Raw genomic sequence first — 15,326 nt, forward strand, 5'->3', positions numbered from 1 at the left:
CTATGAGCCTTACCCAGTGAGGGCTACTCCTCTAGATGATATGACTGCATTACACAGTCATTCAAAGAGCAGTAGGTAACCATAAGGTGAGACTGCATGCGACTGAAGAAGAGAATAACTTCTTCGTGAAGGCTTTAATTTAAAACAAAGTGTGTTCTCTTTAGTTTCTGGCCATGCTGAAGAACATGACTAAATGTAAGGCAGAGAACTTTAAAAGCCGGTCATAGTGAGAGCGGAGAAGACAACTAAAACCAGTGCACAGTTTACATCAAGGTTCAAGTACCACTTGACTTCTAGTAGTACATACTGCTATTAAAGCCTTTGCCTAGGGGCTGGAGATGGCCCACTTGCTATATAGCAACTGCAAGATTGATGCAGCAGATAAGAGGGTTGTAGTGGGAGCAACAGTACAGTAGTGCATGGCCAACTTAGTGGGCCTCCTCCTAAGAAATGGCAGGTACCATTGGAAGGAGCTGGAGCAACGTATGAAATGTTTTTACAAAGCTTACCGCAAGAGTTGATACAAGAGGGGAAAATGATATCCAAAGTATATACATTTGCTCTCCCAGTAAACCCACAAGCTGCTCTCAAACATAGACTTGCTGCAGGACTGAAGTTCTGAACTTCCTACCACAGCACCCATCACCTGACAGTTTGGTGTTACAGGTGCCCACCAGTAAAGTGAACTCTATTGCCTTTCCAATGAAGCCCACAAACATGTAGGCAAAACAAGTGGACACTTTCAGAAATCGTATGTTCTCCTCAGCCAGCCTCGCCTTGAGGTTAGTCAACACAGCTGTTCACTAGGTCGCTACACCCATGCACTGTGGTACATGGTATATGAGATCTTACCTGCTGCCCCTAAAGACCTAGTCCAAACCATTCAACATGGTGGGATGCGGCCAGATTTATTATCCGCTAGACACCACAGACTGTCTAGGCTGGCTATGGGAACCAGCATGGTGCTTCAACTCCACGCCTGGATGAGGTCCACTGACATCTAAAGAGACATTAAGGCATTCTTGATGGAGATTCTATTAGACTGCTCCTGCCTGTGTGGTGAGAAAGCTGATCCTCCCTAGAGCGTGTTAAGGAGAGCTTTTTTTTAAAACATATTTTATTGCCTTTTGTGTGGAACATTGTTCACGATAATCCGGCATTACATCCATGTATTCATTTGCATGCACTACTGTCTTATATTACACACGTTTCTTCTGTAAAACATTTCCATTTGATCGGCATCTTCTGTAGTGCACTTCTAGGAACAAATCCTGTCGTACATTTGTGCAAGAAACTCCCTCCCTCCCCAACTTTCTCCAACTACCCCCCACCCTCCCCTGCACTGCTGTCTCCTAGGATATTGTGCTACATCCTTCTGAGTTCCACCATAAACAATAAGCTAAGTAATATGACTCCATCTCTGGGACTGCCAGGCCCTCATCCAGCTGCGCCCTTTTTAAAGTGGATAGAGCTACTCTCCTTCTGATCGCTCCCCATATAAAAGCAGAGAAGCATGAATCGGGAGGGCCAGTTCCCCAGCTCCCGTCTACTGAAGACGGCGGTAATGGCTGCACGCCACCTGCGGGCTCTCCGTCCTTCTCAGCGCCTCTCCTGCTGTCTTCTATTTCCTGCTGCCGTGCTGGTCCCCCGCACCAATGCTAGATGCCTTCTTTCTCTACCACACCTCACTGCCGGGGTCCCTCCTTCGCTTGCTTCTTTGTTCTGTAATTTAATTATTCTCTGACACGGGCCAAGTTCCTACCCATCGCTCTTCTGGGCCAGAAGTACTGGAAAGCCACCGGGCGCGAGGTCTCGCTGCCTCAGAGACTCGTCTGTCAGGGCTGCGCCTACAGATGCCATTTCGGGTATGCCTTCCGCCTCCCAATATGCCTGTGATGCCGGCTCAACTTACTGCAATTTTGAGGATACGGCCCAAAGTGGACGTCATCTTCGCCCGGTACCTATATTTGAACACACTTACTGCATTCCACCATCCGCCGCTTCAAGTGCCCGTCCCCGCTCAGGGCATCACTGCAGGTGCCATCTTGCTTTGCCTCGCGGCCCCTCTGACGAGCCTACCTTCCTCCGGATTCCACTTCCATTTCGGCGCTTTTTCTCCCATTCATTCAGTCCCCTCGCCCCTCCAGGGTTGGGGGGGTATACCTCATGTGTTGTGGGGCCCCCTGTATCGGGCAGGATGACACTGGATGGGGGATCACCGGCAGGAGCTCAGGCCACGGCTCCCTGTTCCAACAGCATCCAGCCACGCTCCCGTGTTAAGGAGAGCTTGACCGCCGTGTGTCAGATCGATATAAAACAATGCTCACTGCAATAGTGTATTTATAATAATACTTGGATTTGTATAGCACGGCTAATCACCCGGGTCTCTAGGTGGTGTCCATAGGCATTGGGAGATTAAGTGATTTGCCCAGAATCACAGAATGTTGAGCCGACACCGAGACTCAAATATGGATCCGAACCTCTGCCCGTTACACCACACCCTCTCAATGGATAGTACAATGCGTTAAGATCTGCTATACATTGGCTAAGAAGCCACCTCCAGAAGGCCCAAAGGCTCACAGCACCAGAGCAAAGACTACTGTAACTGCGTTTGCACTGTGAATGTCTTTCAGGCAACTACTTGGGCATCCATGCAAACGTTCTCAAAGCACTACTGCCTCAACACTCAGGTCTGTCGAGATGGGTCTTTTGCCCTCTTGATCCTGCAGGACTTAATACATTGAGCCATTCCACAGACCCACCATATTGGAAGGTACAGCAAATTTTCCATTCATTTGCGTGCAATTTGCTATTTTTTTATTCTTTTTTGTGCAGGCGAGGGATATGTTCTGTGATTATTAAACTGGCATTCTAGACAACTTGCCTAAGATGGACCTTCTTTTCCACCTGATCGAGGAAAGCGTGAAATTGGGTGATAAGATCCTGGTATTCACAAGGTGAGGAATCTGCATTTAGAAAAATACATCAGAAGAACACATTACTTATCTTTGGTAACCCTCTTTTTTTGATGGATACTATACCTAACTGCAGGTTCCTATTTGCCCTCCCACCTCCCTGTGCTGTGCTATGGCCACTTCCATCCAAAAAGATCCCAGTCTAGGAATTTGCACACTTGCCTGTTGGGTCTGCGTCCAAGGGCGTGGAAGGGTTCATAAAAGAAGCTGACCGAATGCATCGGGGAAATGTACAAGCAGCTACGTTCATCACTTCTGGAGCAGAACCTACCCATACCAAGGAGCACTGCTTGTGAGTTCTTTGGAGACATCCTGACGCCTGGGAGAAATTCACATGGTGAGGAATCTGCAGTTAGATAGAGTATCCACCAGACAGAGCATTACAAAATGTAAGTAAATTGTTCTTCAGACTATTTTGTTTCTGGCAATGCAGTGACCCCCTGCTCTACCCATCTTGATCCAAAACAGAATTCCAAATAGAAGTTTGGAATTGAAATTTTCAGACTGATAAATGTGCAGAACAAGCCGTCTACCTTTACTATATGCTTGCACATTCCAACCCTATAGAGGTTTTTAAGTAAGTGTTACTGTGTCTAAGTATTTTCATTGAAGGACCTGTGGTTGATTGTTTATGACCTCTTAAGTCGATGTCACCACATAGCAGCATTGTACTTTGTTTAGTTTCAAAGATAAGCAACCTAGATGTTTGGTAACTGTTCGATGGAGGTGGTTTTAAATGCCCTACACATTTTCCATTCATTTGTGTGCTGTTTGCTGTTTTCTCTTTTTTTTGTGTAGGCGAAGGATATTTTCTGTGATTATCAAACTGGTATTTTAGAAAACTCGCCTAAGATGGTCCTTCTTTTCCACTTGATCGAGGAAAGCGTGAAATTGGGTGATAAGCTCCTGGTGTTCAGGTACGAAAACTAGACATCCTTTCTTGCAACCTCCATTTCCCCATTCACTTCCAAATCCTCTGCTATCTTCCCATTCTTCTCTAATTAACCTGTGTCTCCCTTCACCCCATCCCCGACAACGCCATCTTCTCACCCATAGCAGTTCATCTTTGCACTTACTCCACTTGCCATACCGCACCTTTATTTTGCCTGCCATTTTCTGTAAAACCCCTTGACTCTCTTTAAATATAGCTATTTAATCAAGGTATTTTCTTCTACATTCATAAACTGCTGAACACATTTTTCTGTGTATCATTTTAATTTTTTAACCTATGAAAACATTTTTTTGTACTTTTTGAAAATTTCTAAAAAGATAGCACATTAGCACTACAAAATACATTTGGCTGAAAGAAATCTTACTATTCTGCCTTCCCTGTGAAAATAAAGTCAGGAAATGCTGCCCATAGGCATTGCATTTTCACCCAAGGAAAACTGACGGTGCTTCTGAATGGATCCTGATGTTGCACTGTCAAAGAATGTGCTGTGGGATCAATTAGCCAGGTAATGTTTCCAATCCAAAGAGCACAGCTGTCCCTGTTGTGACTTATTGTTCCTTAGAAAACAATTTGGTTGAGGATTTATGGCTTTAGATGACATTGGCCTGTTTATAGAAACTCTGTTCCTTAAAGTAGGGATTTTAGGTTCCTTCTTTTTCCAATCACAGATTCATCCTTATCTGTCTTCTTGGTTACTGTGCCAACTCCTTTTGGTAAATATGGCAGGTAAAAAGTACTGTAGAGATAAACATGCAATTTACAACTAGCAATGAAAGGCTCAACATTTAAAAGGAAGACCAGGGGAATATAGGGAGACTAAATCGGAATATACCCCGCAGTCCAACACAGCATTTAACTACCTATTGACTCTTCAGGACATTGCAGTGTCACGATCTATGAAAATATCATGGTCCGTTTTCCTTGGGTAAAAATACCATACATGCTCGCAACACATCATACTTTTTTACCCTCTAAACGGGATCGTGTCTTCTCAATCAGGTGTTTCAATATTGATTTTTTTTTTTCTTTTTTATTCATTTATTAAGAACAAAGCTATTCTTAATAACTGTAATAAACCTCCATATTTGCTGCCAAAGCAAGCTTCTACTGGCCCCATCTGACTAAATAGTGAAAAACAAGTAACCACACAAATTTAAAACGGGAGTGCATTTAAACTTAAAACTATGAATACATGGGCTCTTTCAAGACGAGACTAGGTAAAGAAAAAGTGGTGAGGTAAAAAGGATAGTGCAGCAAAATGTCACATCCGTTTACCGCCCTCTCACCTTTTGGGAGTAAAATTCCTCCAGCCCATGGTATTGTAAAAATGTAAAGACTCCACTTCCCACAAGAAGTTGCTTCGTTATGTCCACAGGCACCATTAGAAAGATGCAAAATCTAGGTCATCAAGAAAAACTCTAGCAAGGTGCTCTTTAGACGCAGCCCTTTCCATATAGTTGCTGTTGAATACTCATGAATGCATTCTTCCTAATCCCCAATAGCACCTCTTTATAATGCACTGCCACCCTCAGAATTTGCAACGCTGCAATCTTGACCACTGTCATTCATCGCAGTCTTGAGAGAATCATAATTGATTTGCACTAAAGGAGAGCCTGAACTCCTTCACCACAGCATCACATTTCTCAAACTGTTGTATACCCAGTAGGTCAGCAAACACTCCCTTAAGTTAACTCCCAAGACTCTGCACAAGGGGTTCACCTGAGACTCCCAGGACCCTATTATGAGAGACCCTTTTCAAAACTGTCCAACAGCTCAAACCTTTATTCGAAAGGCATTTGTTACAGAATCCTCAAACATTTTCAACTGAGCCATGTGGGTATTAAGCTCCTTTACATAACCTTCAAGGATAGAGTACCCTTTTCAGTACCCCTAACATATTGCTCCACTACGAAGACTATCTAATAGAGTCCCCAACTCCTTTCTATCACTTGCAAGGCCGACGTAGTATTGCTAGCCTCTTTTTTGTGCTCACCATTTAAAGCTTATTTTGATATCATCAGTTCCTGTTCCAGTTTGTGACATGGCCCTTTAGCCATCTGAAGTGGTAGATGTGGCTCTCTTGCTGCTTTTCATTGAGGGAATGGAAGGTTCGAACCCACTGGAGTACGTAGAAACATGGGTGAAATCCTTCACTCCCGCAGCTGACCGGACACCATTCTTCTCCATAGAACGTGCCCACAGGATCCCAGCCCGCAAACCTCCCCCAGGATCCGCCCCCAGACGGATGCTGGCGAAATTCTTACACTTCCGAGACTGGGATGCAGTACTTCGAGCCGCCAGACAAACAGGCCCCTTGCATGTCAACAACATATAATGATATTCTCCGATTACGCACGAGCGGTGCAACAGCAAAGATCTTCGTTCCTTGAAGTCAAACGTCGCTTGCGGGCGAACACTATACAATATTCCCTGTCCGCCTCAAAATTATCCATAATGGCGCTACTATCTTTTTCACAAACGCGGAAGAGACGCACGACTGGGCAGACCAACACTGTACGCAACAATCCAGGGCAGAGTCCACACGTGGCCCAAGCTTCAAACCACCACGCACCAAGAGGCGCAACCCAAAACAGCAACGCAGCAGGACAAGTAAGACAACTAGGACGCACACCCAAGACTCCCCAGACCTGGAGCAAATCATGAAGGAGCGGCGGGAGGTCCTGCAAGCAGTGACTGAACTACAGACCTCCCCCCTCGTGGAGGACACTGATCAGGCCCCACACATCTTCTCGTCGGAGGGAGAGGACGACAGCGATGGAACACTATCTGGAGCGGACTCAATTACGCCTCCCTTAGTCACCCCCCAGACAGTGGATGCCTTGCTGGATGGGCAAACGAACACCCGGACAAGGAGGGTAGATACGCCTTACTAGAGGGACTCCTAGATGGGCAATCAGTACTCTTGGACAGTATCTACGCCCCGAACATAGAGCAGGACAGGTTCTGGGATCGCCTCACAGGGGTTTTGGCCCATTTTGCTTCCATATAACTATAACTGCACACTAAACCTCACCTTAGATCTCTCTCATCCTCCACCCACACTCTCCTCAGCCCATAAACAAACAGAACGGTTCAAATCCTGGGTTACACAATGGGCGCTCACAGACGCATGGAGGATACGTCATCCTCAGACTCGACTGTACTCGTTTCACTCCATACCACATAGCCTATGAATCCGATTAGACACATTTTTATGCCCAACAGCAATATTACCCAAAATTCAGCACACAGACTACCTGGGTAGGATCATCTCTGACCACGACGCCCATATTCTGCGATAAAACTGGAGGCCCCCACACCCCTTGGTTCCCACCTGGCGACTACCTCGGGACTGCTTGACAGACCAAGTATTCAAACACGAACAGGGAAAAAAGCATACAGGATTACTTCACTAATAACGAAGGGACAGCGTCCTCAACATTAGTGGAGTGGAACACTTTCAAAGTAGTGGCACGGGGAGAATGTATCAAGCAAATAATAAGGGTAAAACGGACGTTAGAACAGGCACTCACAAAAGCCGAAACACAGCTAGGCACCGCTACCATACGAAATGACTTCACTGAAGAAGCGGCGGCACAAGTGGCCAAAGCCAAGACCGAGTACCTAGCTGCCTGCGTCGACCTCCATCGGTACAATTTCAGGGCGTAAGCAACTCGGATGCACAAGGAGCGAGATAAAACGGGTACATTATTTGCATGGCTAGCTAATCAAGACACCAACGTAAAACCCGTAACCGAAGTGTTCGACCCCCTCGGTAATCTAGTACGATCCCAGGACGAGATTCTCGCGGTCTTCTATCAATACTACTCAGGGGTTTATCATAGCCCAGCACCGATTGGACAGGACGTACTGGATCATTTTCTAGACTCATTGACGATCCCAAAATCACGAAGGCAGATAGAACAGCATTAGATACTGATACAATCTACCAACATTATTCATGCCCTACACGTTCCAGCGCGTAACAAAGCACCGGGGCTAGACGAGTTCCCTCTAGAATACTACACAACCTTCTACCCCCCCCCCCCCCCCCCACCCCGCCTGGTGACGATGTTTGCAACTGCGTTAGAAAAGGGCGAGTTACCGATATCCCTCTGGGAATCCGTTATTGTGACTTTTCTGAAGCCAAACCGTGACCCGCAACAAATGGCCTCCTATCGCCCCATTACGCTTCTATCCGCTGACTGTAAGATCCTGGGGAAGATATTAGTGGACAGATACACACATATCCTACGACCCCTGGTTCATCCGGTTCAGTGCGGTTTCGTTCTGGGCAGAAACACGTCCCAAAATATATGCCGACTATTCCATATCCAAGATCAAGTGGGCGACACGTTCCCCAGAGCAGCCCGCCTTATCCTAGACCTCGAAGGCCTTCGATACCCTCACATGGTAATATCGATTTTCGGTCTTACGACGAGCAGGACTCGGTCCCATCCTTTTAGCGTATACACAACTTCTATATACCAAACTCACTTCGCGTATTCGCATAGGACGATACATCTCGCCAGAATTCACGGTCCATAGAGGCACGAGGCAGGGCTGCCTGCTCTCGCCTCTCCTCTTTGCCCTCGCGGTAGAACCCCTAGCTATACGGCTGCGACGAGAAGGAGAACACTGGGGCATCCCCATAGCGGATACCGTACACAGCGTCTCTATGTACGCCGCCGATCTTTTCCTCTATATTCGAGACATTACCGAGGACCTCACACCTATTTGGACAGCACTGACGGAATTTGTAGAAGCCTCCGGGCTAAGAGTAAACTGGGACAAATCCACAGTTTACCCGTTACATCCGAATCTCCCCCCCTCGAGATATCTGGTTGGGCGACCAGAAAGTGACTTAGAGTGCGGAGGCCCCCCGATACCTCGGGACCCGTCTCTACCACTCCCCGACCAACATATTTGATGGCAACCACCGCAAAGCACTGGCCAGCATCAGATCAGCGGTGGGATTCTGGAAGAACCTCCCGTTGACCCCGATTGGCCGAGTAGTTATAGCCAAAATGCTAATAGTCCCACAGTTGCTATACCACTTCACGAATCTACCGATCATACTGCCCAGAGTATTTTTCCGAGACTTAGACTCTCTCCTTAGTTCGCTAATATGGGGAACAGGCAGACGTAGGATAGCACTAACGAAGTTACAACTGCCTACCACACAAGGAGGACTGGGCGCTCCATCTTTCGAATCCTATTTCCTGGCAGCACAATTACAGTGGCTGTTCTACTGGACGGCAGGCAGACACATAGGGGAAACGTACACCACATCCGGCCAAGTGCCCACCCCAGAACTATGCCGCCTATTACTACCAGGCACTAAACCGAGTCGCACATATCCCATACATGTAGCAGTGGCACGCAAGTGCATGCAAAGGATACACTGTATGTCGCCGGGGAAACTTTCGTACTCTCCTCTGCTGCCGCTGGTCGGCTGGCCTAGACATGAACACTATTGCACCCCTAACATGCTCCATATATGGACGGCCTACGGTCTCACCGAAATGGAGTCCCTATTTGAGATCGGACAGCTCAAACCGTTCCAACGGCTTATGGACGACTACAATCTCCCCCTGGACAGTTCCTACTTCACCGCCAACTCCTCGAAAGCTGTCGATCACACCACGACCTATCGACGGGAGAGCCCACCACTCAACTGGTCATCCACACAATCTTACATATGGGAGTGGGGCGACACTTGACCACGTGGCTCTATAAAGCCATTTGAGAACTTACAAATAGACCCCTAGAGGCCCTACGAGCCACCTGGGAGGACGAATTAGGGCGCCCACTGCATGAGAAAGAATGGGAGATAGCCCTTGAATACCCCAAGAAGGTGTCTAGAAATGCACGTTTTAAAAATATGCTATTCTATATCCTACACAGGGCATACCTAACACCAGCACGTCTCCAAAGGTTTTACCCCGAAACCCAGTTCCTTTGTCCTAGATGTCACTCACAGGTAGCAGATTTTCATCACATGTTTTGGAGCTGCCCCACATTGCAACCATATTGGCACCATATTCACAAATCACTCGGAGATCTTACAGGGCTTACACATCTGAACACGTGAGAGGCATGTGCGCTGGGTATCTTCCGGAAACGAAAGCAACGCAAAGTGCCAACCTGATTTGTCTCACTAGGAATTTTGTTAGCCAAAAGGAGTATAGCCATGAACTGGCGATCCCCCACAGGCCCACCGATCGCGGCATGGGCGGGAGCAGTATGCAAATGGGCAACGGCAGAGGAGGAAACACTAAGGGAGGTGGAGGTGAAGGGGACACACAAACACCCCATTTCTAAGGAGTGGGCCATGCTGTTGCACCAATTCAAACAGTCACCTACTCACGACGACCCAGATGACCACCCGCACAACTCGACGGGGACACAACCACAAGCCTAAATCGCAAACTTGCGCACTAGATCTCATCCTGCACGCACATAACGTCGCTCGCGATTCTTAACACACACCACATGCCACTCGAAGGTCAAACTCTGGAGCAAGGCCGTCCTGATCTCCCCCCCACTCCCGGAGACATACAGACACACTACCTAGTGAGACACATATCGCCCGATACCCCACTTAACTAGTTCCCAGGATTCCATGAACACCCACCCCCCCAGTTCCACATCCCAGTTCTCCGTAGAAATTGTTTGATGCTAGACCTTAATAATGGCAGAGTACATGTCCATTTATTGTGTAATTACCAATGTATAATGCTATAAAATGCAAAGAACGCAAGTAATTCAAATGTATCCTAACGCTCCATGTTTTTGTACATTACAAATGCCAATAAAAACATATTTATAAAAAAAAGGTGTGCCAATGTCCCGAGCCCCCCTGTTGGTTCAAGCCCGACAGCCCTCCCACTCAAAACCTGCAACCCTTTATACGAAGACCGATCCTCATTGCCTTCCATTGGTCACCCGACACTGTGTTGCAACCCTACACCCGGCCGCCTTAGTGCAGCTGGTGGTGTTTTACTGGTGCTGCCTTGGTCCCTTGCCCTACACTCACCTTAGGTCCCAGAGATTGGTCTCATAAGTCGCTGTGCTGTTCCTGAATGCCATACATTGCAGCTTCTGAAAATTGCACAGATGACGTTTGCACCACTGCATTACCTCGAGTTCCCCCAGACAGAATAAGTGTTCCACTGGCAACCAGAGTTATGAGATCTGGGCACTATTGTCCGGCTTCACACAGTATCCCTGAGCATGTGGCAACAATTTGGAGTTTCCATTATTAGAGCCAATACTGACATTTGCTACTATAGTTATGCTTTCTTCTTCACTTTCATTCTGAGTCTGAAGTGCTACTTCAGCTCCCATCTCTGGCTAAATACCTCCCCATTAATCGCCCAGTGTATTTGGGTCCCTAATCTAGGAGTAAAATGGCATTCGCCAATACCAGAACTAGGATTATACTCACCTGTAACCATGGAGCCTACTAACATAACTGACAGTCCTTGATGATTCCATTTGTTACCTAGAACATTGTGGTTGAAAGGCGCATTGCAGCAGTCTATAAGCACAGTAAATGAATAATTCAAGGGATATTGCTGAACCATATAAATATCAACAGAATCAGTGAGTGCTATACTATATTGAATCTGGTTGTTAGAGCTTTAGAATGATTCACATCTTTTTTGTATGATTGTAGCCACATTGGAGCCACACCAAGCAAGATTAAAGCCTGACAATTATGATGCCCCCCAAAGTGCCATTTTATTACATAGCGCTGTTTAACATCTAGATACTTGCTTTCTTCGGCTCAGGGGTTTCCGCATTTGGAACCTCGTTTTATACGTACTCCAATGACAACCAACTGATTGTTCCAGTGTCAATTACAGTGTTAAATGCTTTGGAAGGACATGGTGTGCCGGCCAAGTCTTGTTCCATCATTATTTAGTGGCTGTCCACCAACTTAATAAAATTCAATCCTAGTGAAACTCAATTGCTGGTGTTTCTTCTCAAGTGTTATCTCCTGTTTTCCTTACTTGGCATGTTTCCTGCCCCTTTCCTATTAGTCCATAATTTAGAAGGAAAGTGTTGTAATGAAGACACTCTGAAGCAGGTGAAGTTCAAGCGTCTTTATTCTGTCATCCTCTCTCCGCAACTGACAGCCTGTTAAATATTCCAAGGTGAACTCTCAAGGACCGTTCCAAGAGGGAGGAAAGGCGGGGGAGGAAAGGAAGCTACCACTAGGAAAAGAAAAGGGAAAACACCTCAGGGAAGGTAACAGGGGAAAAAAGGAGAGAGATTACAACACATCTCCCTTCGTAGGGAAAGGAAATCCAGGGGAAAAGGACGAGGTGAGCGGGTAACATGAACCTGTGAAGTAACAGAGTTTATGTGTATCAGTAACATGGAAACCCCCAGGGTCTGGAAGGCGGATAAGTAAAAACGCAAAGTATACACCAGCCTACCTGCAGACAACCACAAGAAGAAGGGAATACAGATCACCCAAGACAGGGAAGGAAAGGAAAGAAAGAGCGAACGAGGTAAGGCTGGAGACACAGGACGACATCAGCAATGTACTTCCGATCTCACGGATGAAAACAAAGTTCGACAACACGTGGAGAACTGAACAAGGAGGAAGCGGAGAAGAGGCAAGGTATGTACAAACAGCAAACTAATGCTTCCCCCCATTTGCAATAAACAGTCCCAATGCAATGTGATTGACATGCGTTCTACAAAATCCAATATGCAACCTGTAAGAAAACAACATCAGTCAAGTGGACTCGAACGCAAAGATATACAAACAGCAAACTACTGCTTCCCCCCCATTTTCAATAAACAATCCCCATGCAATGTGAGATTGACATGCGTTCTACAAAACCCAACTTGCAACCTGTAATAAAACAACATCAGTCAAGTGGACTCGAACACCTGACCCTCCTCAACTCCTATGAGCGAGGTGAGGGAAACTTTGAATGGTACTGTAACCCATAAGACGCCCAACGTAGGGAGCCCAAGTAAATGTACATGGTTTAAAGCTCATAAATTTGTGCCCAGTATAGGGGTAGCAAAGTAACAGTAGATGGGAACGTAACCCCTAACCCATACCCTAATTTGGGGGTTCCAACCGTGCGTTACCTAAGATGGCAAAGTGTGTAGGCAAAAAGGGGCATGAACCCATCCCCATCCTATGTAAGGGTATAAGAAAGAGTACTGAGATACTCACGTAAAACAAGCAAAAACCCATGGAGGTGTGTACCAAAAGTCCACAAGAGTACGGTGAACCCCAAATGTCCAGAGTGAGTGCAAGGGAGGTGGCCAAACCCATTGCCCTCCCTGTGTAGGGGAAAGCATATAAAGTGTAAATAAGCACGCCTTAAGAAATCTGAATAGAGCCCCCATGAAAGAGTGATATTCCAAGAACATAAGATGTGGCCCCAGAAAACATGGCGCTTGAACCCATATGCACCTCCAACCCTAGAGATGTACCCACAAGGAGCAGAAGACCAGATACTTATAAGTCTTAATGTTGAACCCCCAGTGAAAACCTGCGTGCGCCCACTATTGGGAAGTTCCACGGATCTCTCAGTTCCTGTGAAGACAAGCGGTGGTCTAGAGCTGCTGAAAGTAGGGTACTTTACAGAAATGCCACCATGCTCCAAAGATCAAATGATACCAAAAACGGACAGAATTAGCTGACGCACTGTCCACCTTACGGGTCCTGATAGTATCACCGCCTGCTTCCTTTACAGCGGAGAAGCTTGCTGCCATTTCTGTTTACAAACTTCAAAAGAACATGGAGTCACGTACGGGACGTCGTGCCGGATGGCTATCGGTGCAGTAATGCACCAAATAGTCCATTGTACGAAATACGTCACCGTTGGTGCTAGTGACGCGCTGGAAGTCGGTTGGAGTGGCGTTCGACCTCGAGCTTCCATCTGAGGTAAAATGTTCCGCGCGAAGATTTCCACAAGAAATGACAGTTATTACCTGCTACAGTGCCAGCAGTGCACAACACATTGTGAAGTGAACTCCAGATCACATAGATTGATCGTAGGACCAGTAAAGAATCACCATGCTGAGCGGAAGCGGTGTGAACCGTCGCTCAAAAACACAGCGCAGGCACATATTGCACAGCCAAATTCGAGGCGATGACAGAAACGTTGATGCAGCCAAGCAACCTTTGTGCTGTTCCACCTCTAAAGAAATAGTGGGAAGAACCACCCGTAATGCTCCACCCGTGTAGACAGTCACTTTGCGAAGGTCGTAAAGACAGAATCATTAGTAGAAGGCAAACTTCCCCATAACACAGTGTATATGTGCACAAGGTCACACAGCGTAGCCAGCAGCATTATTCCATTACTTGCCACAATGCAGTTGTAATCAAAGGTTTATTGAAAATGGTAATCCAAGGGGTATAAGTGTGCGAGAGGGTGCACCAGCGTGTTTGAGCAGAGTGAACTGGTTGAAATTAGAAGTTTCATCACAGTCAAATCAGCGTAAGATCAGTCACAGAACCCTCCGGTGACAGGAACACTTTCTGTAAGCGTGACACATAACCCACAAACACAGCTCCCTCAGCATAACTCCAGCATGATTTAAGATGCCTGTAAATTTCCAATGCCAAGTTAAACGTCAGTCACATATTTGCCCAGAGAGACTGACATGCTCCATCCCATTTGTAGAATGTATATTTCTGGCAATAAGTAGATTGGATGTAACTCAAGGTGTGGTTGTGCGTAGAAACACCCACTCGAGTTACCACAGAATTGTAGATAACCTCCAACTCAGAAAGAAGCAGCCGCTGAGGGTAACTACAGATGCTAAGCAGTAAGTAAGCAGCAAACATTGTTGTAGACCGGAAATATTAGCGCCGTGTGGAAATGTGGATTTTCCTGATCAGTTATGTCCCCTATCTTGGACCCCAACGGTTCTATATGCATGTTACAAGTACATGTATGTTCCCTCCAGTTCCAGTTTCTAAGACGCAAACATATGTGTGTCTACCGTCAACATGTTCTCTGTCAGATCCGCCATCAATGGGCTGGATATTCGATTCCTAAGTATGAAAGGCCACCGACTTTATATGGCTAAGTTACTCCATTTTTACAGTTCAGGCGAGTAGGCCCGATTCTGTCCTCAAAGCCTTTCCCTGCTCTCTGTCTCTGACAGCTTCAGCTTGAGCTCGCATCTGTATCCATGAACTTTGTCCTACTCCCTGTGCAGCTAACGGTGCCTGCCTCGGCCAGTTTTCGCCTGTCTGCCAAGAAGTTGTATTTCACCTTCGAATTATCTGTTTTGCTCTTCAGCCGATGCATTCCTGTCCAGTGATTTAGGTAAACATTTCCTTTAGCTCACAAGCAAAGGACTCAGCCTTTCCGTCCTCCTGCAAGTGATTCATAGCCCTGTTGCCATGGAAA

The 15,326-nt window shown here is 46.5% G+C and overlaps 1 protein-coding gene across 2 annotated transcripts in view; it reads left to right on the forward strand.

Annotated features, from left to right (window-relative positions):
• RAD54L2 (RAD54 like 2) overlaps positions 1-15,326 on the forward strand; it is a 682,650-nt gene that overhangs the window by 413,052 nt on the left and 254,272 nt on the right. For both annotated transcript variants that reach the window (XM_085625105.1, XM_085625106.1), the window contains exon 13: positions 3,774-3,892. In XM_085625105.1, coding sequence (XP_085481231.1) covers positions 3,774-3,892 — 119 coding nt within the window. The remainder of the gene's footprint in view (positions 1-3,773; positions 3,893-15,326) is intronic.

The sequence above is a fragment of the Triturus cristatus genome, chromosome 9 (assembly GCF_964204655.1).
Source record: "Triturus cristatus chromosome 9, aTriCri1.1, whole genome shotgun sequence".
NCBI lineage: Eukaryota > Metazoa > Chordata > Amphibia > Caudata > Salamandridae > Triturus > Triturus cristatus.